The 18,710-nt window shown below is 48.8% G+C and overlaps 1 protein-coding gene and 1 pseudogene across 6 annotated transcripts in view; both read right to left on the reverse strand.

Annotated features, from left to right (window-relative positions):
* Positions 1-18,346, reverse strand: part of SPTBN4 (spectrin beta, non-erythrocytic 4) — a 72,566-nt gene extending 54,220 nt beyond the window's left edge. For 5 of the 6 annotated variants that reach the window (XR_010939187.1, XR_010939186.1, XM_067719960.1 and 2 more), the window contains exons 1-6: positions 18,195-18,346; positions 15,744-15,930; positions 4,837-4,988; positions 3,554-3,727; positions 2,313-2,404; positions 1,035-1,115 (exon numbers count right to left, since the gene is read on the reverse strand). Coding sequence is in view for 4 of the 6 variants with exons in the window: in XM_067719960.1 (XP_067576061.1) it covers positions 1,035-1,115; positions 2,313-2,404; positions 3,554-3,727; positions 4,837-4,988; positions 15,744-15,915 (671 nt within the window). In the remaining 2 variants the exon portion in view is untranslated. Of the gene's footprint in view, positions 1-1,034; positions 1,116-2,312; positions 2,405-3,553; positions 3,728-4,836; positions 4,989-15,743; positions 15,931-17,648; positions 17,772-18,194 lie in introns of all 6 variants that reach the window. The other variant, XM_067719961.1, reaches the window with a different exon arrangement.
* On the reverse strand, positions 6,978-9,620 carry LOC137215403 (ATP synthase membrane subunit K, mitochondrial pseudogene; annotated as a pseudogene).
* Positions 18,347-18,710: the final 364 nt, after the last annotated feature.

Raw genomic sequence — 18,710 nt, forward strand, 5'->3', positions numbered from 1 at the left:
GTGTGCTGGTGCGTGTCTGCACAGCACTTAGCTGTGGGTGTGAGCGCTGCATGAGGGCACATGTACATCTGACTTCATGATGCACACCTGTCTACGTGGGTGCGTTTCTGTACAGTATTATGTAGTGCTTGGAAGTCTGAGGTCTGGAGCCAGCGCTCCTGACTCAAGACCCAGCTTGGCCATTTCCTGGCTGTCACTCTGGGTGAGATACTGCATCGCTTTTGTGCCTCAGTTTCCTCGTTTGTAAAATGGGTAGAATAATAGCATCTGTCTCATAGGGTCATTGAATATTAATGACTTATTGGAAAGCACTTAGACCAATGCCAGTACACCCAGTAAATTGTCCCTTGTTAGCAGGACCCTGGTTACAGCCTGCGGGTTTCTGGGTATGTCGGTGGGGCTGGGTCTCCCCATACATGCATGAGTGTGTACATATGGGTTCTGGCTTCCCTCACACTAGAGCAAGTCCCTCCCAGTCTCTAGGCCTCAGTTTCCCCAAACTGTCACATGGTCAATCATGACGTGGGCGTAATTTGTCTGGGTACCCTTCCTCAGCCAGCTCAGCCCCGGGCCCTGAAGTATGAATAGGTGGGTTCACAGGGAGCCAGATGGGGGGCCTGGGAGCTCACCATGAGGAAGGACTTTCTGATGGGAGGAGATGCTGTGCACACTCCAGAGTGGACCATCCATGGGGAGTGAGCTGCCCACCCTGTGGGCATCCAAGCAGTAGGCAGAGGTAGAAGCCATATATGTGCATGAGTATATTCCTGTGTGCACACATCTGTGCAAGGGCACACGTGTTTCCATGTGTGCACAGGGTATGTGGCCCGGACAGGGGTCTGTGTGTGCATCTGTGTGTAAGTGTGTATGTTAGAGCATGTGTGCGAACGGAAACGTGTATGTGTGCAGAGAGGTGAAGGGGGTGGGTGCTGTGTCTGTGTGTGTCATCTATATACATCCGTGTACAGGCGTGTACCTGAGGGATGGGGGCGGGGGTAGCGTGCAGGGCAGGGCTGCCCCAGGCCAGGTGGTACCTGTGCCGGTGAATTAGGGCATTGAAGGCCAAGCCGTCCCGCCAGCTGGTGGTAAAATTCTGGATGTTTACCTCAGGGTAACTGGCAGCATGGAAGGGAGAGACAGAGGCAGAGATGGAGAGAGTCAGGAGGAGAGAGGCAGGAAGGGAGAGACAGACAAACAGAGATGGATTGATGGATGGTTGGTTAGATAGATAGACAGATAGATAGGAGATAGATGATAAAAGATAGATGATAGATAGGTAGGTAGATAGAAGGGTAGATAGATACAGATGATATATAAGTAGATAAGGAAGAAAGAAAGAGAGAGAGAGAAAGAAAGGAAGGAAGGAAGGAAGGAAGGGGAAAGAAAGAAAGAAGGAAGGAAAGAAAGAAAGAAACAAAGAGCCAGGAAGATGGAAAGAGAAAGAGAGAGAGAGGGAGAGGGAAGGGGACAGGAGAGGAGCAAGAAAGACAGAGAGGCAGAGGGAATAAGCAAAAGAAGGAAAGGAGAAAAGAGGAACGGACAGAGATAGAGCAAGATACAGACAGAGATGGGGAAAGAAAGGAGTGGGGAGAGAGATATAGGAGGGGAGAGAGGAGGGAGGGAGAGATCGGAACAAGGAAAAGCAGACATAGAGGTAAACACAGACACACAGAAGAACAGATAGCATTGCAAGACAGACAGAGAGCCCCAGGAGGACAAGAGTCAGAGAGAGCCCCGTCTGCATCCATACCTGCCCCTCCCGCCTTCCTCCCAGGGCTGCTCTCCAGAGGGCAGGTCAGTTTCAGGTCAGGCCCCGCCCAGCAGGGGGACCAGGGACATGCCTGGTGGTGTCTGTGAGCCCCTCTTCCCAACCCCACTGCAGGTACCAGGACCCTGAGCTGCCTGAGCCCTGGTGTGTGCCCCCCTAGACTGACGGGTGGCTGCTTTCAGGGGTGGGGGGCCGGGGGAAAGCTTGGGGATAGGGTCGGGGGTCCACCTAGGTGCACATGAGGCCTTTTGAGGTGGAGGACGAGATGAGGGGAGAGAAGGGAGCAGGATGGGGACAGCCCGCCACCTTCCGACATTGTTCCCTGAGGAGTCCGGGTTCTAAATTTGAACCTGGCCTTCCGGATTGTTATACAGGTTTATTCATCAAGGTCAGAAGAGTTTGCTACCAGTTTGTTAATTTCAGATATAACTTTTGATGCTGAGGATTTGGGCTGCCCCTTGCGCTCCTGTCCCCGAGGGAAGCCCAGAGGTTAGGGCCTGGCTCTCCTGGGGGTGAGGGAGCTTATGGGGGTAGGGGAGCTTACCCAGCTGTCTTCATCTGACACCACAAGAGCAGTGCATCCTTGGCCGAGCGAGTCTCTCTGTTGTCCTCAGTCTCAATTTTGATGACTTGAATCTGTGAGGATACAAAACATGGCTGTTGGGGTGTGGAGGGCTTGAGCCTGGGAGTGGCAGAGGAGATGGGGGAGGCAGCTTCAGGCAGAGGGTGGGAGCACCCCTTCTCTCCCCTTCCCCTTCCCTTATGGCATGTCCACTCCTCCCTCCTCCCAGAGTCTTTCCTACCTGGCGCCCTCTTCGCCTCCCTATGGCCACATGGTGGTCCGGCTCCAGTCTCTTCCTTGGGCTCCCAGCTTCCAGTTTTGGCCACGACCCCCAACCCAGAGGGATCCTTCTAAATCTGATTATGCCCCTCCTCTTGATAAAACTCTCTAATTTCTCCCCATCTCAGACAGAGTAAGATCAAATTGCTAATCACAGATCACCAAGGCCCTGCCGACCCTTCTGAGCTCAACTCCTCCCTGTCTCCCCCCTGCCTCCCAGTCTCTAGCCATACTGGTCTTTCTGTACCTGCAACATGCCAAGCTCATTCCCACCCCAGGGCCTTTGCATCTGCTGTGCCCCCTGCCTGGAATGCTTTCTCCTTTCATCTTCATTCAGCCATCAGCTTCTCAGAGAGCCCTTCTCTGGACACCGAGGCTAAAATCTCAACACAATCAATGGGATATTTTAGATCGCTTTTACTGCTTTATCATAGTCTATTCTTTGTTCATAGCTCTTTTTACTTCTCTGCCTAGATTCATCCTCTTCCCATATATGTCTTGTTTGCACGTTGACGTGTTTATTTATTATCTGTCTAACCCCCCCCCCCCGCCCATGTCTTGCTCCATAAAACAGAAAATTTGTCTATTTTGTTTCTGAACTGGAGCAAGGTTGCCTGGATTCCAGTTCCAACCCTACTACCTAGCTATGTGATGTTGAGCATTTACTTCACGTCCCTCGGCTTCAGTTACCTCACTGCTAAAATGGAATAATGAATAGTACCTCATTTATGCGGTTGCTGTGCATATTAAATGCCAAGTGCTTAGAAGAGAGTAAAAACTATGTAAACGAGGATCATGATGATGGTGGTGATCATGATTTTTTATAACAGGGTTCCTGGAACATATTAGGAATATTTTTGGAATGACTGATTGAGTGGGTGAGGGACACCCTCCTAAGGCCCCACCCCGGGGGGTGGGCTGGGCTGGGGTCACTTGGAGATCACCTGGAAGCGCAGGATGATGGTCCAGACCAGCCCGAGGGTCAGTCGGTGGTTCCCGTCCACGATGTCGTGTGAGCCCACATTCTCCAGGTGCACACGCTGCTCCTTCAGGAACTGCAGTGCCTTGTCTACATTCTCCAGTGAGTGGATCCTCATGCGACCACGCGTGGGCCTTGGCTAGGGCGGCAGGGGCATTAGGAAATCCGGCACCTGGCCAAGAGCACTGTGCCCTCGACCCCACCCCTTCCAAAGAAGGCCACGCCCATAACTACAATTCCCAACCCCATGTCCAAGTCCAGGCCACGCCCCTTCAGTCTTATCAAAGACCCAGGACCTAATCCTTCTAAAGAAGGCCTGCCCCGTTCATAGCCAGAACCTTTCAAGTCATGTCCTTTCAGGGCTTTTTCAAGTTCCTGGCCTCGCCCCTTCAACTTAAGCTCCACCTCCAAGCTGATAGCCACACCTTTTATTGTGAAGCTCCGCCCTCCGCCTGTAGCCATACTCCCGCCCCTTCCATTGGATCTCTGCCCCAGGCCACCAATGTTTTGCCACTAGATCCACCCCTCACTTCCTCCTTTTCAGGTCCCTGTCTAGAGCCACGCCCATTCCTATCAAGCCCCGCCCCACCCCAGGGCTCTCCTCTTTTTTTATAGCTCTATTCCTTCCAAGGGTGTTTGTTCCTATTCTATAGCCATGCCCCTCACGACTTCCTGAGCTTCAGGCTCTGGTCCCTTAATCAATCTCTAGCTCCATCAGAACACCACCCTTTGCGATGAAGTCCCATCCAAGCCCAGAAATACAACTGCAACCCATACAACAAGCCACACCCATACAAGAGTTCCGTCTCGTCCCCCAGACTCCCGCGACCTAGGCCTCACGCTTTCGATGACAACCACGTCCTCAACCATAGACCCCCTACAACAGAGTTCTGCCCGTGTTTTCTAGCCATGCCTCCTACTACCGCATACCCAGGCCAGTCCCTTTTAATAAAGCTCCTCCCTTTTCCAATAGCCCCACCCCTTCCAGCGGAGCCCCACTCAAGCCCAGAGTCCCGGCCCGAAGGGCAGCCCTCTCTGACGGAAACCCGTCTCTGTTCCAAGCCACACCCCCAGGCTCCTCACAACCAGGCTCCATCCCTTGGTCATGAACCCCGCCCACCCAAATGAGGTGCCTTTTACCCACCCAGCTTTTCTAGGTCGCTCCATCCACCCATTAGCCAGGCCTGCAGTAGTCCAGCCCGAGACGCTAGGGCCGCCCCCTTTACCCAGCCCTTCTGGCCCCCTCACCAGCTGCTCCCCGGACAGCACTTCCAGGAGCCGCGTGAGCACGAAGCCATCCCTGAGGTCCGCATAGAGGTCCCCGATGTGGCAGCCAACGCGAGCGAGGTGCGAGTTCACCCACTTGGTGAAGGTTTTCTTCTGCACGGCCTCCCGCTCATCTGAAGGACAGGCCCTGATGAGCCCTCGTCTCCTCCAGGAACTCCCCCTTCCAGCTTCACCCCAGCCCTCCACCGCCCAGCCAAATCGTGCTCAGGCCCAGCTCCCTGCAACTATCAGGTCTTTGGGCAGGCGGCTCCTCCTACCTGGGACGCCCTCCCCCTCTGGCCCCCCATGCCCACCTGGAGACCGCTTCTCTGTCCTTTAAAGTTTTCCTGAGATGTCACTTCCACAGGAAAGCTGCCCTGTTTCTTACCCTAGTCAGCGCTGTTCATTTGTTCAGGAAATATCTGAGCACCCACTATGTGCCCCACACTGTTCTAGGCTCTGAATACGAGGCAGAGCTCAGTTTAGTGGGGACACATAATACGCTAGGGAGCCACAGAGGGTTAAGGAGGGAGAAGGACAGGATGAGAGTTGGGTCTCAGGAATATCTCTGGCTTCTGTGGGAAGGGTGGATCAGAGAGGGCAAGAATAGCAGCCCAGAGCCCAGGGAGGAAGGGATTGGGGAAAGGACCCAGGAGAGAGAGGAAGAGGCTGGACCAGGGCAGAAGCTGAGGGGATGGGAGAAAGAGGCATACTGGAGAGTTATTTAGAGATGAAAAAGTAAGAGTCAGCCACTGACAGGCTGTGAGGAATGAAGAGGAAGGAATATGCTAGACTGAATGTTCCTTGAGAGCAGGAACCACATCTCCCCCTCTGTAGTAGCTGGACTGCCAGGTTTCCCACATCCCTGGGGCAAGAAGTAGGCGCGGGATTACTTAAGCGGGTGGGGAGGCGGAATGTGTACAACTTCCGCCTTGCTTGCTTACAAAGAAATTGTTTGGGACCTCTCTTCCCTCTTCACGTTTTTGTTGTTGTTTTTTTGGCGGCGTGGCATTCGGGATCTTAGTTCCCCAACCAGGGATGGAACCCGTGCCCCTGCAGTGGAAGCGCAGAGTCCTAACCACTGGACCGCCAGGCAGGGAATTCTCGCCCCATTTTCTTTTTTTTAATAGCAGTTTTAGGGACTTCCCTGGTGGAAGATCCCACATGCCGCGGAGCTACTAAGCCCGTGTGCCACAACTACTGAGCCCGCATGCCTAGAGCCCGTGCTCTGCAACAAGAGAAGCCACCGCGATGAGAAGCCTGTGCACCACAACGAAGAGTAGCCCCCGCTCGCTGTAACTAAAAAAAAGCCCACGTGCAGCCACGAAGATCCAAAGCAGCCAAAAATAAATAAAATAAAATAAAATAAAATAAATAACAGTTTTAGTATGAGCTACATTCCCATACTATAAAATTCACCCTTTTAAGGTGTAAATTCAGTGGCTTTTAGGATAGTCACAGAGTTGTGCAACCATCACCTCTATCTAGTAACATTTTTATCACCCCCAAAAGAAACCCTGTACCCATTAGAAGTCACTCCCCATTCTCCCGTCTCCTAACCCTAGGCAACCATTCATCTATTTTCTGTCTCTAAGGATTTACCTATTCTGTATACTTCACATAAATGGAATCATGCAGGCCTCTCGTGTCTGGCTTCTTTCGCTCAGCATAATGTTTTCAAGGTCCGTCCACGTTGTGGCATGTATCAGTACTTTATTCCTTTTACAGTCAAGTAATATTCCATTGTATGGATTTTACTTATCTATCCATCAGCTGATGGACATTTGGGTTGTTTCCACTTTTTGGTGATTATGAACAATACTGCTACAAACAATAAGGTACAAGGTTTTGTGTAGACACGTGTTTTCAGTTATCTTGAGTATCACCCTGGGAGTGGAATGCCTGGGTCATCTGGTAACTCTATGTTTAACCTTTTGAGGAAATGCCAGACTGTCTCCCAAAGCAGCTGAACCATTTTACATTCCCACCAGCAATGTACAAGGGTTCCAATTTCCCCACATCCTCACCACCACTTGTTATTTTCCTTTTTTATTTTCCTTTTGAAAATTACGGTCAACCCAGTGGGTGTGAAGTAGTTTCTCAATGTGATTTTTTCCCCCAGGTTCATAATTTATTGTACAAATTTAGTATCACATGATGAGCTGACATTAGTTTCTCCAGGCATGAGCACTTAGGAGATGAGGTACAGTTTAGAATCCATTTATGTGGCTTTCACAGCTGGAGTTTTTTTGGACCTTAACTTGAAGTATAAGACTATCCAAGCAATGCCTTTATACGTGGCCAGTACACAGTTCATTCTCCCTGTGAGAGTATAAGAGTTGAAATATTTTTTGATACCAGTGAAATGGAATTGGGTGTCAGTTTCTGGACCTGTCACGATTTCAGCCCTCTAAAAGGCAGACCGCAAGCCTGTCTCAAGGTGGTTTCGATTTGCACTTCCCTAATGATGAAAGAATTTGAGCATCTTTCACATGCTTATTGGCCATTTGTATTGCTTCTTTGATCTATGCAAATCATTTGCCCACTTTTTAATTTTATTTTATTTATTTATTTTTGGCTGTGTTGGGTCTTCATTGCTGCGCGCGGGCTTCCTCTAGTTGCGGTGAGCAGGGACTACTCTTCGTTGGGGTGCGGGGGGCTTCTCATTGCGGTGGCTCCTCTTGTTGCGGAGCACAGGCTCTAGGCACGTGGGCTTCAGTAGTTGTGGCACGTGGGCTCCGTAGTTGTGGCTCGCAGACTCTAGAGCGCAGGCTCAGTAGTTGTGGCGCACAGGCTTAGTTGCTCCACGCCACGTGGGATCTTCCCGGACCAGGGCTCGAACCCGTGCCCCCTGCATTGGCAGGCAGATTCTTAACCACTGCACCACCAGGGAAGCCCTGCCTGGCCTTCCTCACTCTTCCCCTGACTCCCACAGCTTGAACACCAAGGTCCACAGAGCACGGGATGGAAGAAGGAACTGGGAACCCACACTAACTGCTTGGAGAAGAGCCTCCTTGCCAATGAGGCTGCTCATGTAGGGACTATCCAGGGGAGAGAAATACGTTTCTATCTCCTTTAAGCCACTGTATTGTTGGGTCTCTTGTTACAGCAGCTTAGCCTGTACAGACAGTTTGCATTTTATCACTAAATAATTTAGCGGTCGCACTTTTAAGTTTCCCATGAGTGCAGAAATCATGATTTATATTGCCAGTTTATTTCCATTTTTAGCCACTTGAAATCTCCCAATAACTTTTATTTCCTCACATTAACCATTTGTAACATTATCAGCTACTGCATTTGACTCTGGCAGTAGAAAATACACGTTGCTAGAAAACACACACTGACTGACCTGTATTTTTTTTGTGCTTCAAGTTGAATCTTGAATGTTTGCCTCTAATTTGAATGTGAATATGCAGAAACGAACAGTAAGTCCAAATGGCAAGCTTGTTTGCCTAAGTGTGGGTTTTGTGCTGTTTGGATAGGATGGGGGACCTGTGTGAACACATCGATCACACACGAGGAAGTGATGACAGAACAGATGCTGAACTGGGTATTTGTTGATTCTGCCTTCCAAAGGCGATGCCCATAGCAGATTGTGGCCATGCTGAGGCCCAAGTGGAACTTGAGTGCATCCCCAGCGTGGTGCAGAATGAGGGCAACTGGATTCAGTCCTGCTTTTACTGATGACCAGCTATGTGACTTCAAAATCACATCCCTCCTCTTTGGGCCTCCATTTTCCCATTTCCAAAATGAGGGTTTAGGACTAGATCAGGATTTCTTCAGTGGGCTCTGGGGGACCCTGGGTGTTTGGGAGCTCATGCTTGGAAGACAAGGACCCAGGAGAATATTTTTAATTTTGTAACTTCATTTCAATGATCCTCAGAGAAAATTAATAGAAACACATCCTGGACTATCTGGATGGTGACTTTATAGAGGACTATGCTGTGAGACTTGGGGGTTTGTGATTACAATCTCGTTAGCATGAAGCTGAGGTCCAGAACTGAAATGCCCACCAGGGCCAGGCAGGCTCCACATGAGAGAACTCCTAAAAGGGGGCAACGGCCACGTGGCCCTGGTGTCTGGAGTCTCACAGGAATGAAGGCCCAGTGTTGCCATATCACATGCTAGCCCATGAGGTGCCCAAACTCTGGAGATAAAAATCTCCCTGTTTTTAAATGTTGGCAACTGATTTACGTTTTTATAAAACACAGTGGGGCTGAAAACCAGATGTGTCCCAGGGCGCCACTTCTGACCTAAGTCGACATTGAATGTTCACTGTGTTGGTGAGTGTGTGTGGCTACCTCGCTGGCTGTCTTCTGTCTGCCCCTCAGCTGCCTTCTCCCCTCTCCTGCACCTACTCTGAGCCCAGGGAGGCTGGCTGGCGTGAACTATATGAATGGGCTCCCTGGCCCTTAAAGGCCTCAGACTTCTGACTGGGTTTCGCTAGCAGGAGATGAGAGGAGAGAAAAAGGGCTGAGGGACTTGTTCCCTCCCTGCCTGACCAGCTTCCCCAGGACCTGGTGCCTCTCCCTACATCCCCCACTCCTCCTGGGGATGCCTCTCTCCCCTCTCACTACTCCCTGCCCTGCCCCAGTCCCTGGGGGTGGGGAGGAATCTCCACACCTCTCTAAATAGTCCCTTCATTAAACTCTCCTCAATTTCCCCCTTGAGGGGGCCGTCTGCTTCCTCCTGGCCCTCTAGCTGGCACACATACCTTTGGGTTGTCCAGACTCCAAGGCAAATGACAATCGTCCTACCTCTGCCATTGCGCTCATATTATTTTGCCATTTATATATTCTTCCCCTCTGTGGTACTCACCAATCACAAGTGAAATGCATTTCCTTAGAATAACACTTTAATTTTTCACATCTTTAATACATTGAGGTTTTCATAGAGTAGGAACTAACTACTCCCTTATCTACTACTGGTTACAGAGAAAGGATAGAGAGAGACAATATGTAAATGATACATTGGCTATTAGTCTGGGAAAAGTTAGGAAGCCGGAGACACTAAGCATTGGTGGAAATGTGAGGACATCATAACCCTCATGCCTGCTGGTGGGGCAGCCATTCGGAAGGCAATTTGAGTCCAATTAAATTAGTGCATAGCCGCCATGAGCCAGCAATTCTTTCCCTATGTATATGTCCCGTAAACTTTTCCACGCTGGTTTATAAAGAGCCTGTATGACGATGTTCAGTGTAGTGCTATTAGCGGGGACGGGGCAGGGACTTGGGGGTTGGGGAGAGCCTGGTTGTCTATTATTGGTAAAGTGGAACATGGCAAGTGCACACCATCAACTCCATGCAGCAGTTAGAAGCCAGAGCAGAGGCGCACAGAGCCACATGGATGAGTCTTGAGGCTATAAGGCAGAGCGCTGAATGAGAACATAATGCAAAAAATGCAATCGAGACTATGATCGATTAGCAATACCTGCATGTACAAACCCACATGTATAGGGCTCCCAGATTTATGACAAAGTGAAATTGCAGTTCAGTAGGGAAAGTCTTTTCAATAAGTGGAGCTGAGTCCACTGGACATCCATGTGGGGGACAAAGAGAACCTTGACCCACACTGTACACAATAATAAGTATACTAAGTACCATTTGGCTTATAAATCTAAATGTGAAAGGAATACACTAAGGCTTTCAGAAGAAAACATCAAAGACTATCTCCACGACCTTGGAGGAGGCAAAGATTTCTTACACAAGACACAGAATTTTAGCCATACAGGAAATAATGATTAAATAATTATCAAATTAGACTACCTTTAAGTTAAGAAATACTGTTCATCAAAAGGCAACGTTAAGAGAATGAAAAGGCAAGCCACACAGTGGGAGAAAATATTCACAACACGTATATCAGACAAAGGACTTGTACCCAGAATATATAAGGACACCTGCAAAACAATTAGAAAAAGGCAGGAAAATTAATAGGAAAATGGGCAAAAGACTTGAATGGGCACTTCACAGGAGGATATCCAAATAGTCAGTAAATATATGAAGAGGAGCTCCACTTCATTAGTTGTTTTTAGTCATCAGGAAAATGCAAATTAAAACCACAGTAGAATGCACACCCATTAGAATGGCTAAAATTACAAGACTGACCACACCAAGGGTTGGATGTACAACAACTGAATCATTCATACACTGCTGGTGGGAATGTAAAATGATACAAACTGGAAGTTTCTACTAAAGTTAGATATACACATACCTTACGACCCAACAATTTCACTCCTGGGTGGGTATAAGCCTCAAAAATGAGTGCTTATATCTCTCAAAACATGTATATTTAGAGCAGCAATAATCTGTAATAATTTGTGATACTACAAATCACTAGTTTGCAATAGTCTAGTTTGTGACATCCCCAGATTAGAAGCAAACCAAATGCTCATCAACAGGTGAATGGATAAACCATGGCATTTTCACACCGTGGAATACTATACAGCAATGAAAAGGAACAACCTACACATACAGGTAGACATGGGTGAATCTCATGAGAAGCATGTTGAGTGAATGAACTCAAACACAGAAGGGTACCCACTGCATGATTCCATTTATATAAAATTCAAATGCTAGCAAAATGAATGTACACTGGCTAGGACAGTGTTTACTCTCGGGATGATACAAAGGCAGCCTGAGAGGGACTCCTCTGGGGCTGTCAGATTCTGTTTCCTGATCTGGTTACAAGGGGGTACTCATTGTGGAAATGCCGGACACACAATATATCTGCCTTTCTGTGTCATGTAATACCTTTTAGAGTTAAAAAAACATGGATACATGCACACTAATTAGCAACGCACGTGTTGCGAAGAAAAAGATTTGCGTTAAAACAATCAGAATGATTGCCTATAGGAGAGAAGGCATTGGTGTGAGACATGGGAGAATAAAGAGAATAAAGGAGTAGATCAAGAGGAAAGGGGCTTCCAACATTGTGAAGCAACTATAGTCCAATTAAAAAAAAAAAAAAAGAGGAAAGGGCCCTCCACAAAAACTGTGGAGCATGGGACTTCCCTGGTGGTCCAGCGGTTAAGACTCCGTGCTCCCACTGCAGGGGGCTGGGTTTAATTCCTGGTCAGGAACTAGATCCCACATGACGCAACTAAAAAGATCCTGCATGCTACAACTAAGACGCAGTGCAGCCAAATACATAAATAAATATTTAAAAGAAAAAAAAAACAAAAAACTGTGGAGCATGATTATGGGAACTCTCTGTAACGGATGGGACCAGACAATTTTTTTAAATATCTTCATGCAGGGACTTCCTGGCGGCCCAGTGGTTAAGACTCCACGATTCCACTGCAGGGGGCATGGGTTCGATCCCTAGTGGGGGAACTAAGATCCCGCATGCCGCACAGTGCGGCCAAAAAAAAAAACACCTTCATGCAAAAACATATTACGGAGGACTCTGCTCAAGGGTTTGGCCTTAGTGTGAATAGAGGAAAACCATGAGAGAAGTGGGCAAAGGGATGCAAAAGAAAATACACCCTAGCTGTCTACGTCATGTTGGTATCTTGAACAGCAGGATAGCAGCATCTCGAAGTCACTGTTAAGCTGAAGTTACTGGTTTTGTGGTTTGGGTCTGGAATCCAATATAATGTGTTTTAGTTGTAGAGAACCATAGGCATAAGAGATATAAACAGAGTTGTGTGTTTTTGTGCATTTAAGAAAACGATATTTCAGTGATAACACTTATATGTGGAATCTAAAATACGACACAAATGAATTTATCTATGAAACAGAAACAGACTCACCGATATAGAGAACAGACTTGTGGTTGCCAAGGGGGAGGGGGGTGGGGGAGGGAAGGATTGGGAGTTTGGGATTAGCAGATGCAAACTATTTTATCTAGAATGGATAAACAACAAGGTCCTACTGCATAGCACAGGGAACTACAATATATTCAATATCCGGTAACAAACCATAACGGAACAGAAAACCATAGTTCTAATAATTAAGTAGACACAGGGAGTAGATGAGAATTTTTTTTTTCTTAGCTGGGGCCCTACATTTCTCTGGACTCTATGCTGTCTGAGGTGTCCAGGGCTGGTGCTGTCTGAATCAGCGGTTCTAACGGTTGAGGAGTCCTTGATCCTCACGTTACCACATCCCACCTCTGCTTAAAATCTCACCGTAGCTCCAGGTGCCCTCACACTCTATGGAATGGCCTACAAGGTCCCTCAAGATCTGGTGGCCACTGGCTCCTTACCTGCCATCATTTACTCACCACCTCGCTCCAGTCACTCTCAAGTTCTAGAGGTCTTGCCTATTCTGTTCCCTCTCTCTGGAATATTCTTCCACTCTCTTCCCCAGGGTTCACTCTTGTTTGTCCATTAGGGCTCAGCTCAGCCATCTCTTCCTCCAGAAAGCACTCTGATTCTCTAGACAGGATCAGGCCCCTCATCTGGTCTCCTACAGCCCTGAACTTCCACATCTGGCCTCTGCCTGTGCCTCCCCCATCTCGGCCCTGATCCCTGTGGGTCATCATTTTGGGCTGGATCTAAATTTCCCACTGGACTGGGAGCCCTGGAGGAGCAGGACCAGGGCTGCCTCAGTCACTACTATGTCTCTCATATTGTCTAGGACAGGCCAGGCGCAGAGCAGTCACTGATTAAATATTTTGTGGATGAAATAATAAATTCTAGAATTCTAAGTAGATACGTTCCCGAGTTTTTTAATTTATGAGTCTAAAAATACAATTTTGAGACTTCCCTGGTGGTCCAGTGGTTAAGACTCCACACTTCCAACACGTGGGCGAGGGGGTGCGCAGGTTTGATTGTTGGTTGGGGAACTAAGATCCCACGTGCCGTGCATCACAGACAAGAAAGGAATAAAAAATAAAATTTTTTTTAAAATACAATTTTGGGCTTCCCTGGTGGCACAGTGGTTAAGAATCTGCCTGCCAATGCAGGGGACACGGGTTTGAGCCCTGGTCCGGGAAGATCCCATATGCCGCAGAGCAACTAAGCCTGTGCACCACAACTACTGCGCCTGAGCTCTAGAGCCCACACGCCACAACTACTGAGCCCACGTGCTGCAACTACTGAAGCCCACGTGCCTAGAGCATGTGCTCCGCAACAAGAGAAGACACCACAATGAGAAGCTCGCACACTGCAACGAAGAATAGCCCCTGCTCGCCGCAGCTAGAGAAAGCCCGTGCGCAGCAACGAAGACCCAGTGCAGCCAAAAATAAATAAATAAATAAATTTATAGAAAAAAATATTTAAAGTTTCCACGAGTATATGTTTATATTCTTCTAGGTGTCTAAACCAGAGGAAGCTAGCAATCCATGGGCTGAATCTGGTTCAGACTTTATGCACTTAAAGTTGTTTTTTGTTTTTTTTGATTGGGAAATTGCAGATAAACATCAGCGCTAGCAGCTCTGGGCCTGCATTTCCCCATGGCTAGAGCAGGTGACTAGGGCGACCACAGTCCCCAGGCCACTCACTCGTGTATGTCACCTGCTTTCCCAGAGGCCCTTGAGTTTAACAACCTGCTCGACATCTTATAAGTTTCCAAGAATCCTAATATTGAAGATCCCATGATTGTCAAATGCTGAGTTACTAAAATTCTGAGCTTCTAAGGGAACTCATTCTGACTTTTGGATTTTAAGATTTCATGACTCTTGACAATATATATTTTATGTGTATAACACTCCATGTTTCTGAGATATTAACATTCCAAGGGTCATCGTGCTAAGGGTCTAATGTTTCAAAGGCTTATGATTTGGAGTTACATGTCTCTGAAGGGTCGTTGTTCATAAAACTTTAATATTGATGATTAAACACTTCTGAGGTTCGAAAGCCCCGTGAATACAAAGTCCCAAAGTTCAAGGGCCTACAGTTCCAAAGATCTAAGATCGTAAGACTCTATAACTATACAGTTCTCCGGTCTTTGCTTATATTCTCCTAAAATATCCAAGTATGGTGACCAACCATTCCAGTTGTCCCAGGACTGAGGGTTTCAGTGCAAAAAACATGAATGTGTGGTTATTCTTTCTTAAAGTGCTCAGGATAAACGTTTCTAATCTGAAATCCTATAGGTTTAGGATTATAAAGCCCTAAGGATCTATGTGCATTAGAGTTTTTAAGTTTCTGATGTTCTAAGACCCTAGGAGCCAACGATTAAAATGTCTTAAGATCTGTGATTATAAAGTTCTGTTTACACGAGTCTCCACTTCTAAAGGTCTTGGGTTCAAAGAATCTCTGGGTATGACATTCCAAGGTCCTAAGATGCGAGGTTTCAGCATTTCGGGATTCTAAAGAAGTACGCTTAGAAAGTCCCCCGTTTCTGGGATTGTATTGATACATTTCTAAGGTTCTATGGCTGCACTGCTCCATACAGCAGCCACAAGCCACATGTGACTATTGAAATTTAAATTAATTAAAACTAAATCAAATTAAAAATTCAGTCCCTCAAATAGCACTGGCCACATTTCAAGTGCTCACAGCCACAAGTATCAGTGGTTAGTATATTGGACATCACAGATACAGAACATTATCCCATCATCATGGAAAGTTCTATTGGACAGTGCTGGTCTAAAAATTCAAGGTCCGGGCTTCCCTGGTGGTGCAGTGGTTGAGTCTGCCTGCCGATACAGGGAACACGGGTTCGTGCCCCGGTCCGGGAAGATCCCACATGCTGCGGAGCGGCTGGGCCCGTGAGCCATGGCCGCTGAGCCTGCGCGTCCGGAGCCTGTGCTCCGCAACGGGAGAGGCCACAACAGTGAGAGGCCCGCGTACCGCAAAGAAAAAAAAAAAAAAGATTCAAGGAAGGTCCAAATGTCTGTAACTCTCTTCCCATCCTCCAGGCCATCAAGGTACAAAGACACCACCCCAGCAGCTTCCTCCCTTCCTTCCCTCCCACCCTCGCACCCAGCCCTCCTCCAGGTACCTGCCAAGGCCTTGATCCGGGAGCACTCAAAGAGTGAGGCGGCTGCAGTGGAGGCGGCTGGCTGCTCCCGCTCCCAGCCCCGATCTGGACTCTCCCAGCGGGCTGCAGGGTTGTTATTGTTAGGGGCTGGCGGCCCCTCCATGTTATCCACTTCCCCTGGTACCTGCGCCATCAGGGAAGGTGAGGCCTGGGGATGAGGAGAGGAAGGTTAGGGCTAGAAACAGGGCCTGAGTTCAGAGGTGCCACTTCTAAGAGCAACTGGCTGTGAGCCCTGTTCCCTCTCACCTTCAATTTCTCTGTCTTTAGAAGGGACATGATAATAATGACAATAATGTTCACCCTGACCACATCATAGAGCTGTGGTCAAGCACCAAGTTTAGTGCAGGGTAGGGGCTCGGCAAATTGTCACTGTTGGGACTTCCCTGGTAGTCCAGTGGTTAAGACTCAGCACTTCCACTGCAGGGGTCACAGGTTCGATCTCTGGTTGAGGACCTAAGATCCTACATGACACAGAGATCCCGCATGCCATGCGGCAAAAAAAAAAAATTGTCACTCTTATTATTGTTAGAAAGATAACATTGTTATCAATAGAACTCTGTAAGGCAGTAATAACAATAATTCACATTTATTGAGCAGTTGCACTGTGCTCAGTACATTATATGCATTATCTTACTTAATTCCCACAAATTTAATTCTGTAAAGAAAGGTACCATTAAGCCTATTTTACAGAGGAGGAAGCTGAGGCACAGAGGGGGTAATTCACTTGCCCAAGGTCACACAGCTAGTGAGTAACCAGGATTCAAATGTAGTCACTGTGATCAAATAACTGCATTAATGCCCTCAGTTTTTCATCCTTATAGCCACACCCTTTGCCATATAACTCTTCAGTGTTCTCCCACTCTGGGGATGGGAGGAATGGAAGAGGGGGGCGGGGGGACATGCCCTACCCCTTGACTCTGGGTTTGGCCACATGACTTGCTTTGACCAACAGTATTAGGTAGAAGTGCTGGTGAGTTCTGAGCCCAGGACTCAGGAGACATTGCATGTTTTTGCTTGTGTTTGACTGTGGCCATGAGACTACTAGGCTAGTCCAGGTCCAAGGCCTTCATCACAGCCAAGGTCAGCTAGAGCTACCAACAGTCAACATCCCCCTACCCATCCCAACTGGTGAATAAGCTCGTATAAGCCCAGCCTAAGTCGCTGACCTCAGACTGACTCGAGGCTAAATAAATGCTTAGTGTTTTAAGACACTGAGTTTGGGGGTGGTTTCTTATGCAGCATTATTGTGGCAACAGCTAACTGACATACTGTCTGACTCCAGAGCTATGTTCTAGAACACTGCCAGATTGTAAATATGAAATTTAAGGGTGTGGGAGACATTAGATACATCTCCTCCACCCTCTGGAACCCCAGGCCTGATTCTAAGACTAAGAAAGGAGGGAGTTGGGAGGAGATCAGTGTCCGCATTCTCAATATATTCCGACAGTTGCCAACTCACCAGATTTTAGGAAGGCAGGGTCTAGGTCTTGGTCAGTGTAGTGGAGACTGTCCCTTTCAACAGACACTCAAAAATCCATTATTATTTTTCCCTTCTTCCACGGAAAGCTGTAAGTGGGCATCTGTGTGACCTTGGCTGAGTCACTTACCCTCTCTGGGGCTCAGTTTATTCATCTGTAAAGTGGTAATGATAATGGTACCCATTTCCTAGGGGTGTTTGAAGATGACAGGATTAATAATGCAGGGAACATGGTATCTAGTACACAGCAAGCCCTCAATACATGGGCTTTGCTATTATTATTCATCCTCCAGTCACATATCTTAGCAAATAAAAGTGCCTGTGCTGGAGTCTGACAGAAATGAGTTCAAGTCCTGCTTTATTCTTGCTGTATCTTTAAACCCCATTACCTTTAACTTGGCTTCTCTGTGCCTCAGTTTCCCTCCTTGTGAAACGGTGAGCACAACTGTTTCCTCAATGGAGGATACTTGGAGATGGAGAGGCACTTAGCACTTCGTGATCTCTCAGGCAGTCTGGAGGTGGAACAGCCCTGGCCATTACGTGATTCAACGGGAGAAGGAAGGGAGAAGGCGGTGGCGGAGGTGGAAGGGGGTGTCCTGCAGACTCCAGGAAAGGTTGGCTGGGCGAGGCTGGGGATGGGACCTGAGATAGGATGCTTTAACCCTTCCAAGCCCGTGCCTCTCTCTCCCTGCAGTCTAGTCACCGTTCCCAAGGAGAGGGGCCTGGGAAGGACAAGGCTTGGATGAAAGACCCACGCATGGCGCGGAGGCTGGACTGGGTTGACGGATGGGAGCTGATTCTGCCCTCAACCCTCCGCCTCCCCCAGCCGGGGAGACCCTCGGGGCTCAGTCCATGTCCAAGGCGCGCGGGGGAGGGATGCTAGGGCAGGTGGGAAGATGCTGGAGGGAGGGGCTATCCATCCCCAAGCCGCTCACCTGGGCCCGCGGCCGCCGGTGCCGCTGTCCCCGCTGCTGACCGTGCCCGACCGCCCTCCCTGTCGGCGTCCACTGCCCGGCCTGGCCGTCTCTGCTCGGCCCCACCGGCCCAGCCGCTCGGTCAGATCCGCATGCGCCGCGGCCGCCGGCGCGCCTCCTCCCGCTCGCGCGGCCGCCGCGCTCGGCGCGCCCCCGGGACCCCCTCCCGCCCGCGGTGCCCCGCCAACCCCGGCCGCCTGCAGCGCCGGCCCACGCGCGGTCACACACCGGGCCACGGCGTGTGATACACAGCTGCAGGGGCCCGAGATAGCGTCACACACAGTCCACACTCTCACGGGGTCACACAGTCACACACTGCCACACACACACGGGGTCACCTACAGCGTCACAGACATTATCCACATCCACACACACACTGCCACCCCCTCACATGGGGTCACACAGTGTCAAATATTCAAACCGTCTCACGCAGTCATAAGCTCACATGAGGTCCCGCCCTGGAACAGGGCCCGACAG

This window comes from Pseudorca crassidens, chromosome 20 (genome assembly GCF_039906515.1).
Source record: "Pseudorca crassidens isolate mPseCra1 chromosome 20, mPseCra1.hap1, whole genome shotgun sequence".
Lineage (NCBI taxonomy): Eukaryota > Metazoa > Chordata > Mammalia > Artiodactyla > Delphinidae > Pseudorca > Pseudorca crassidens.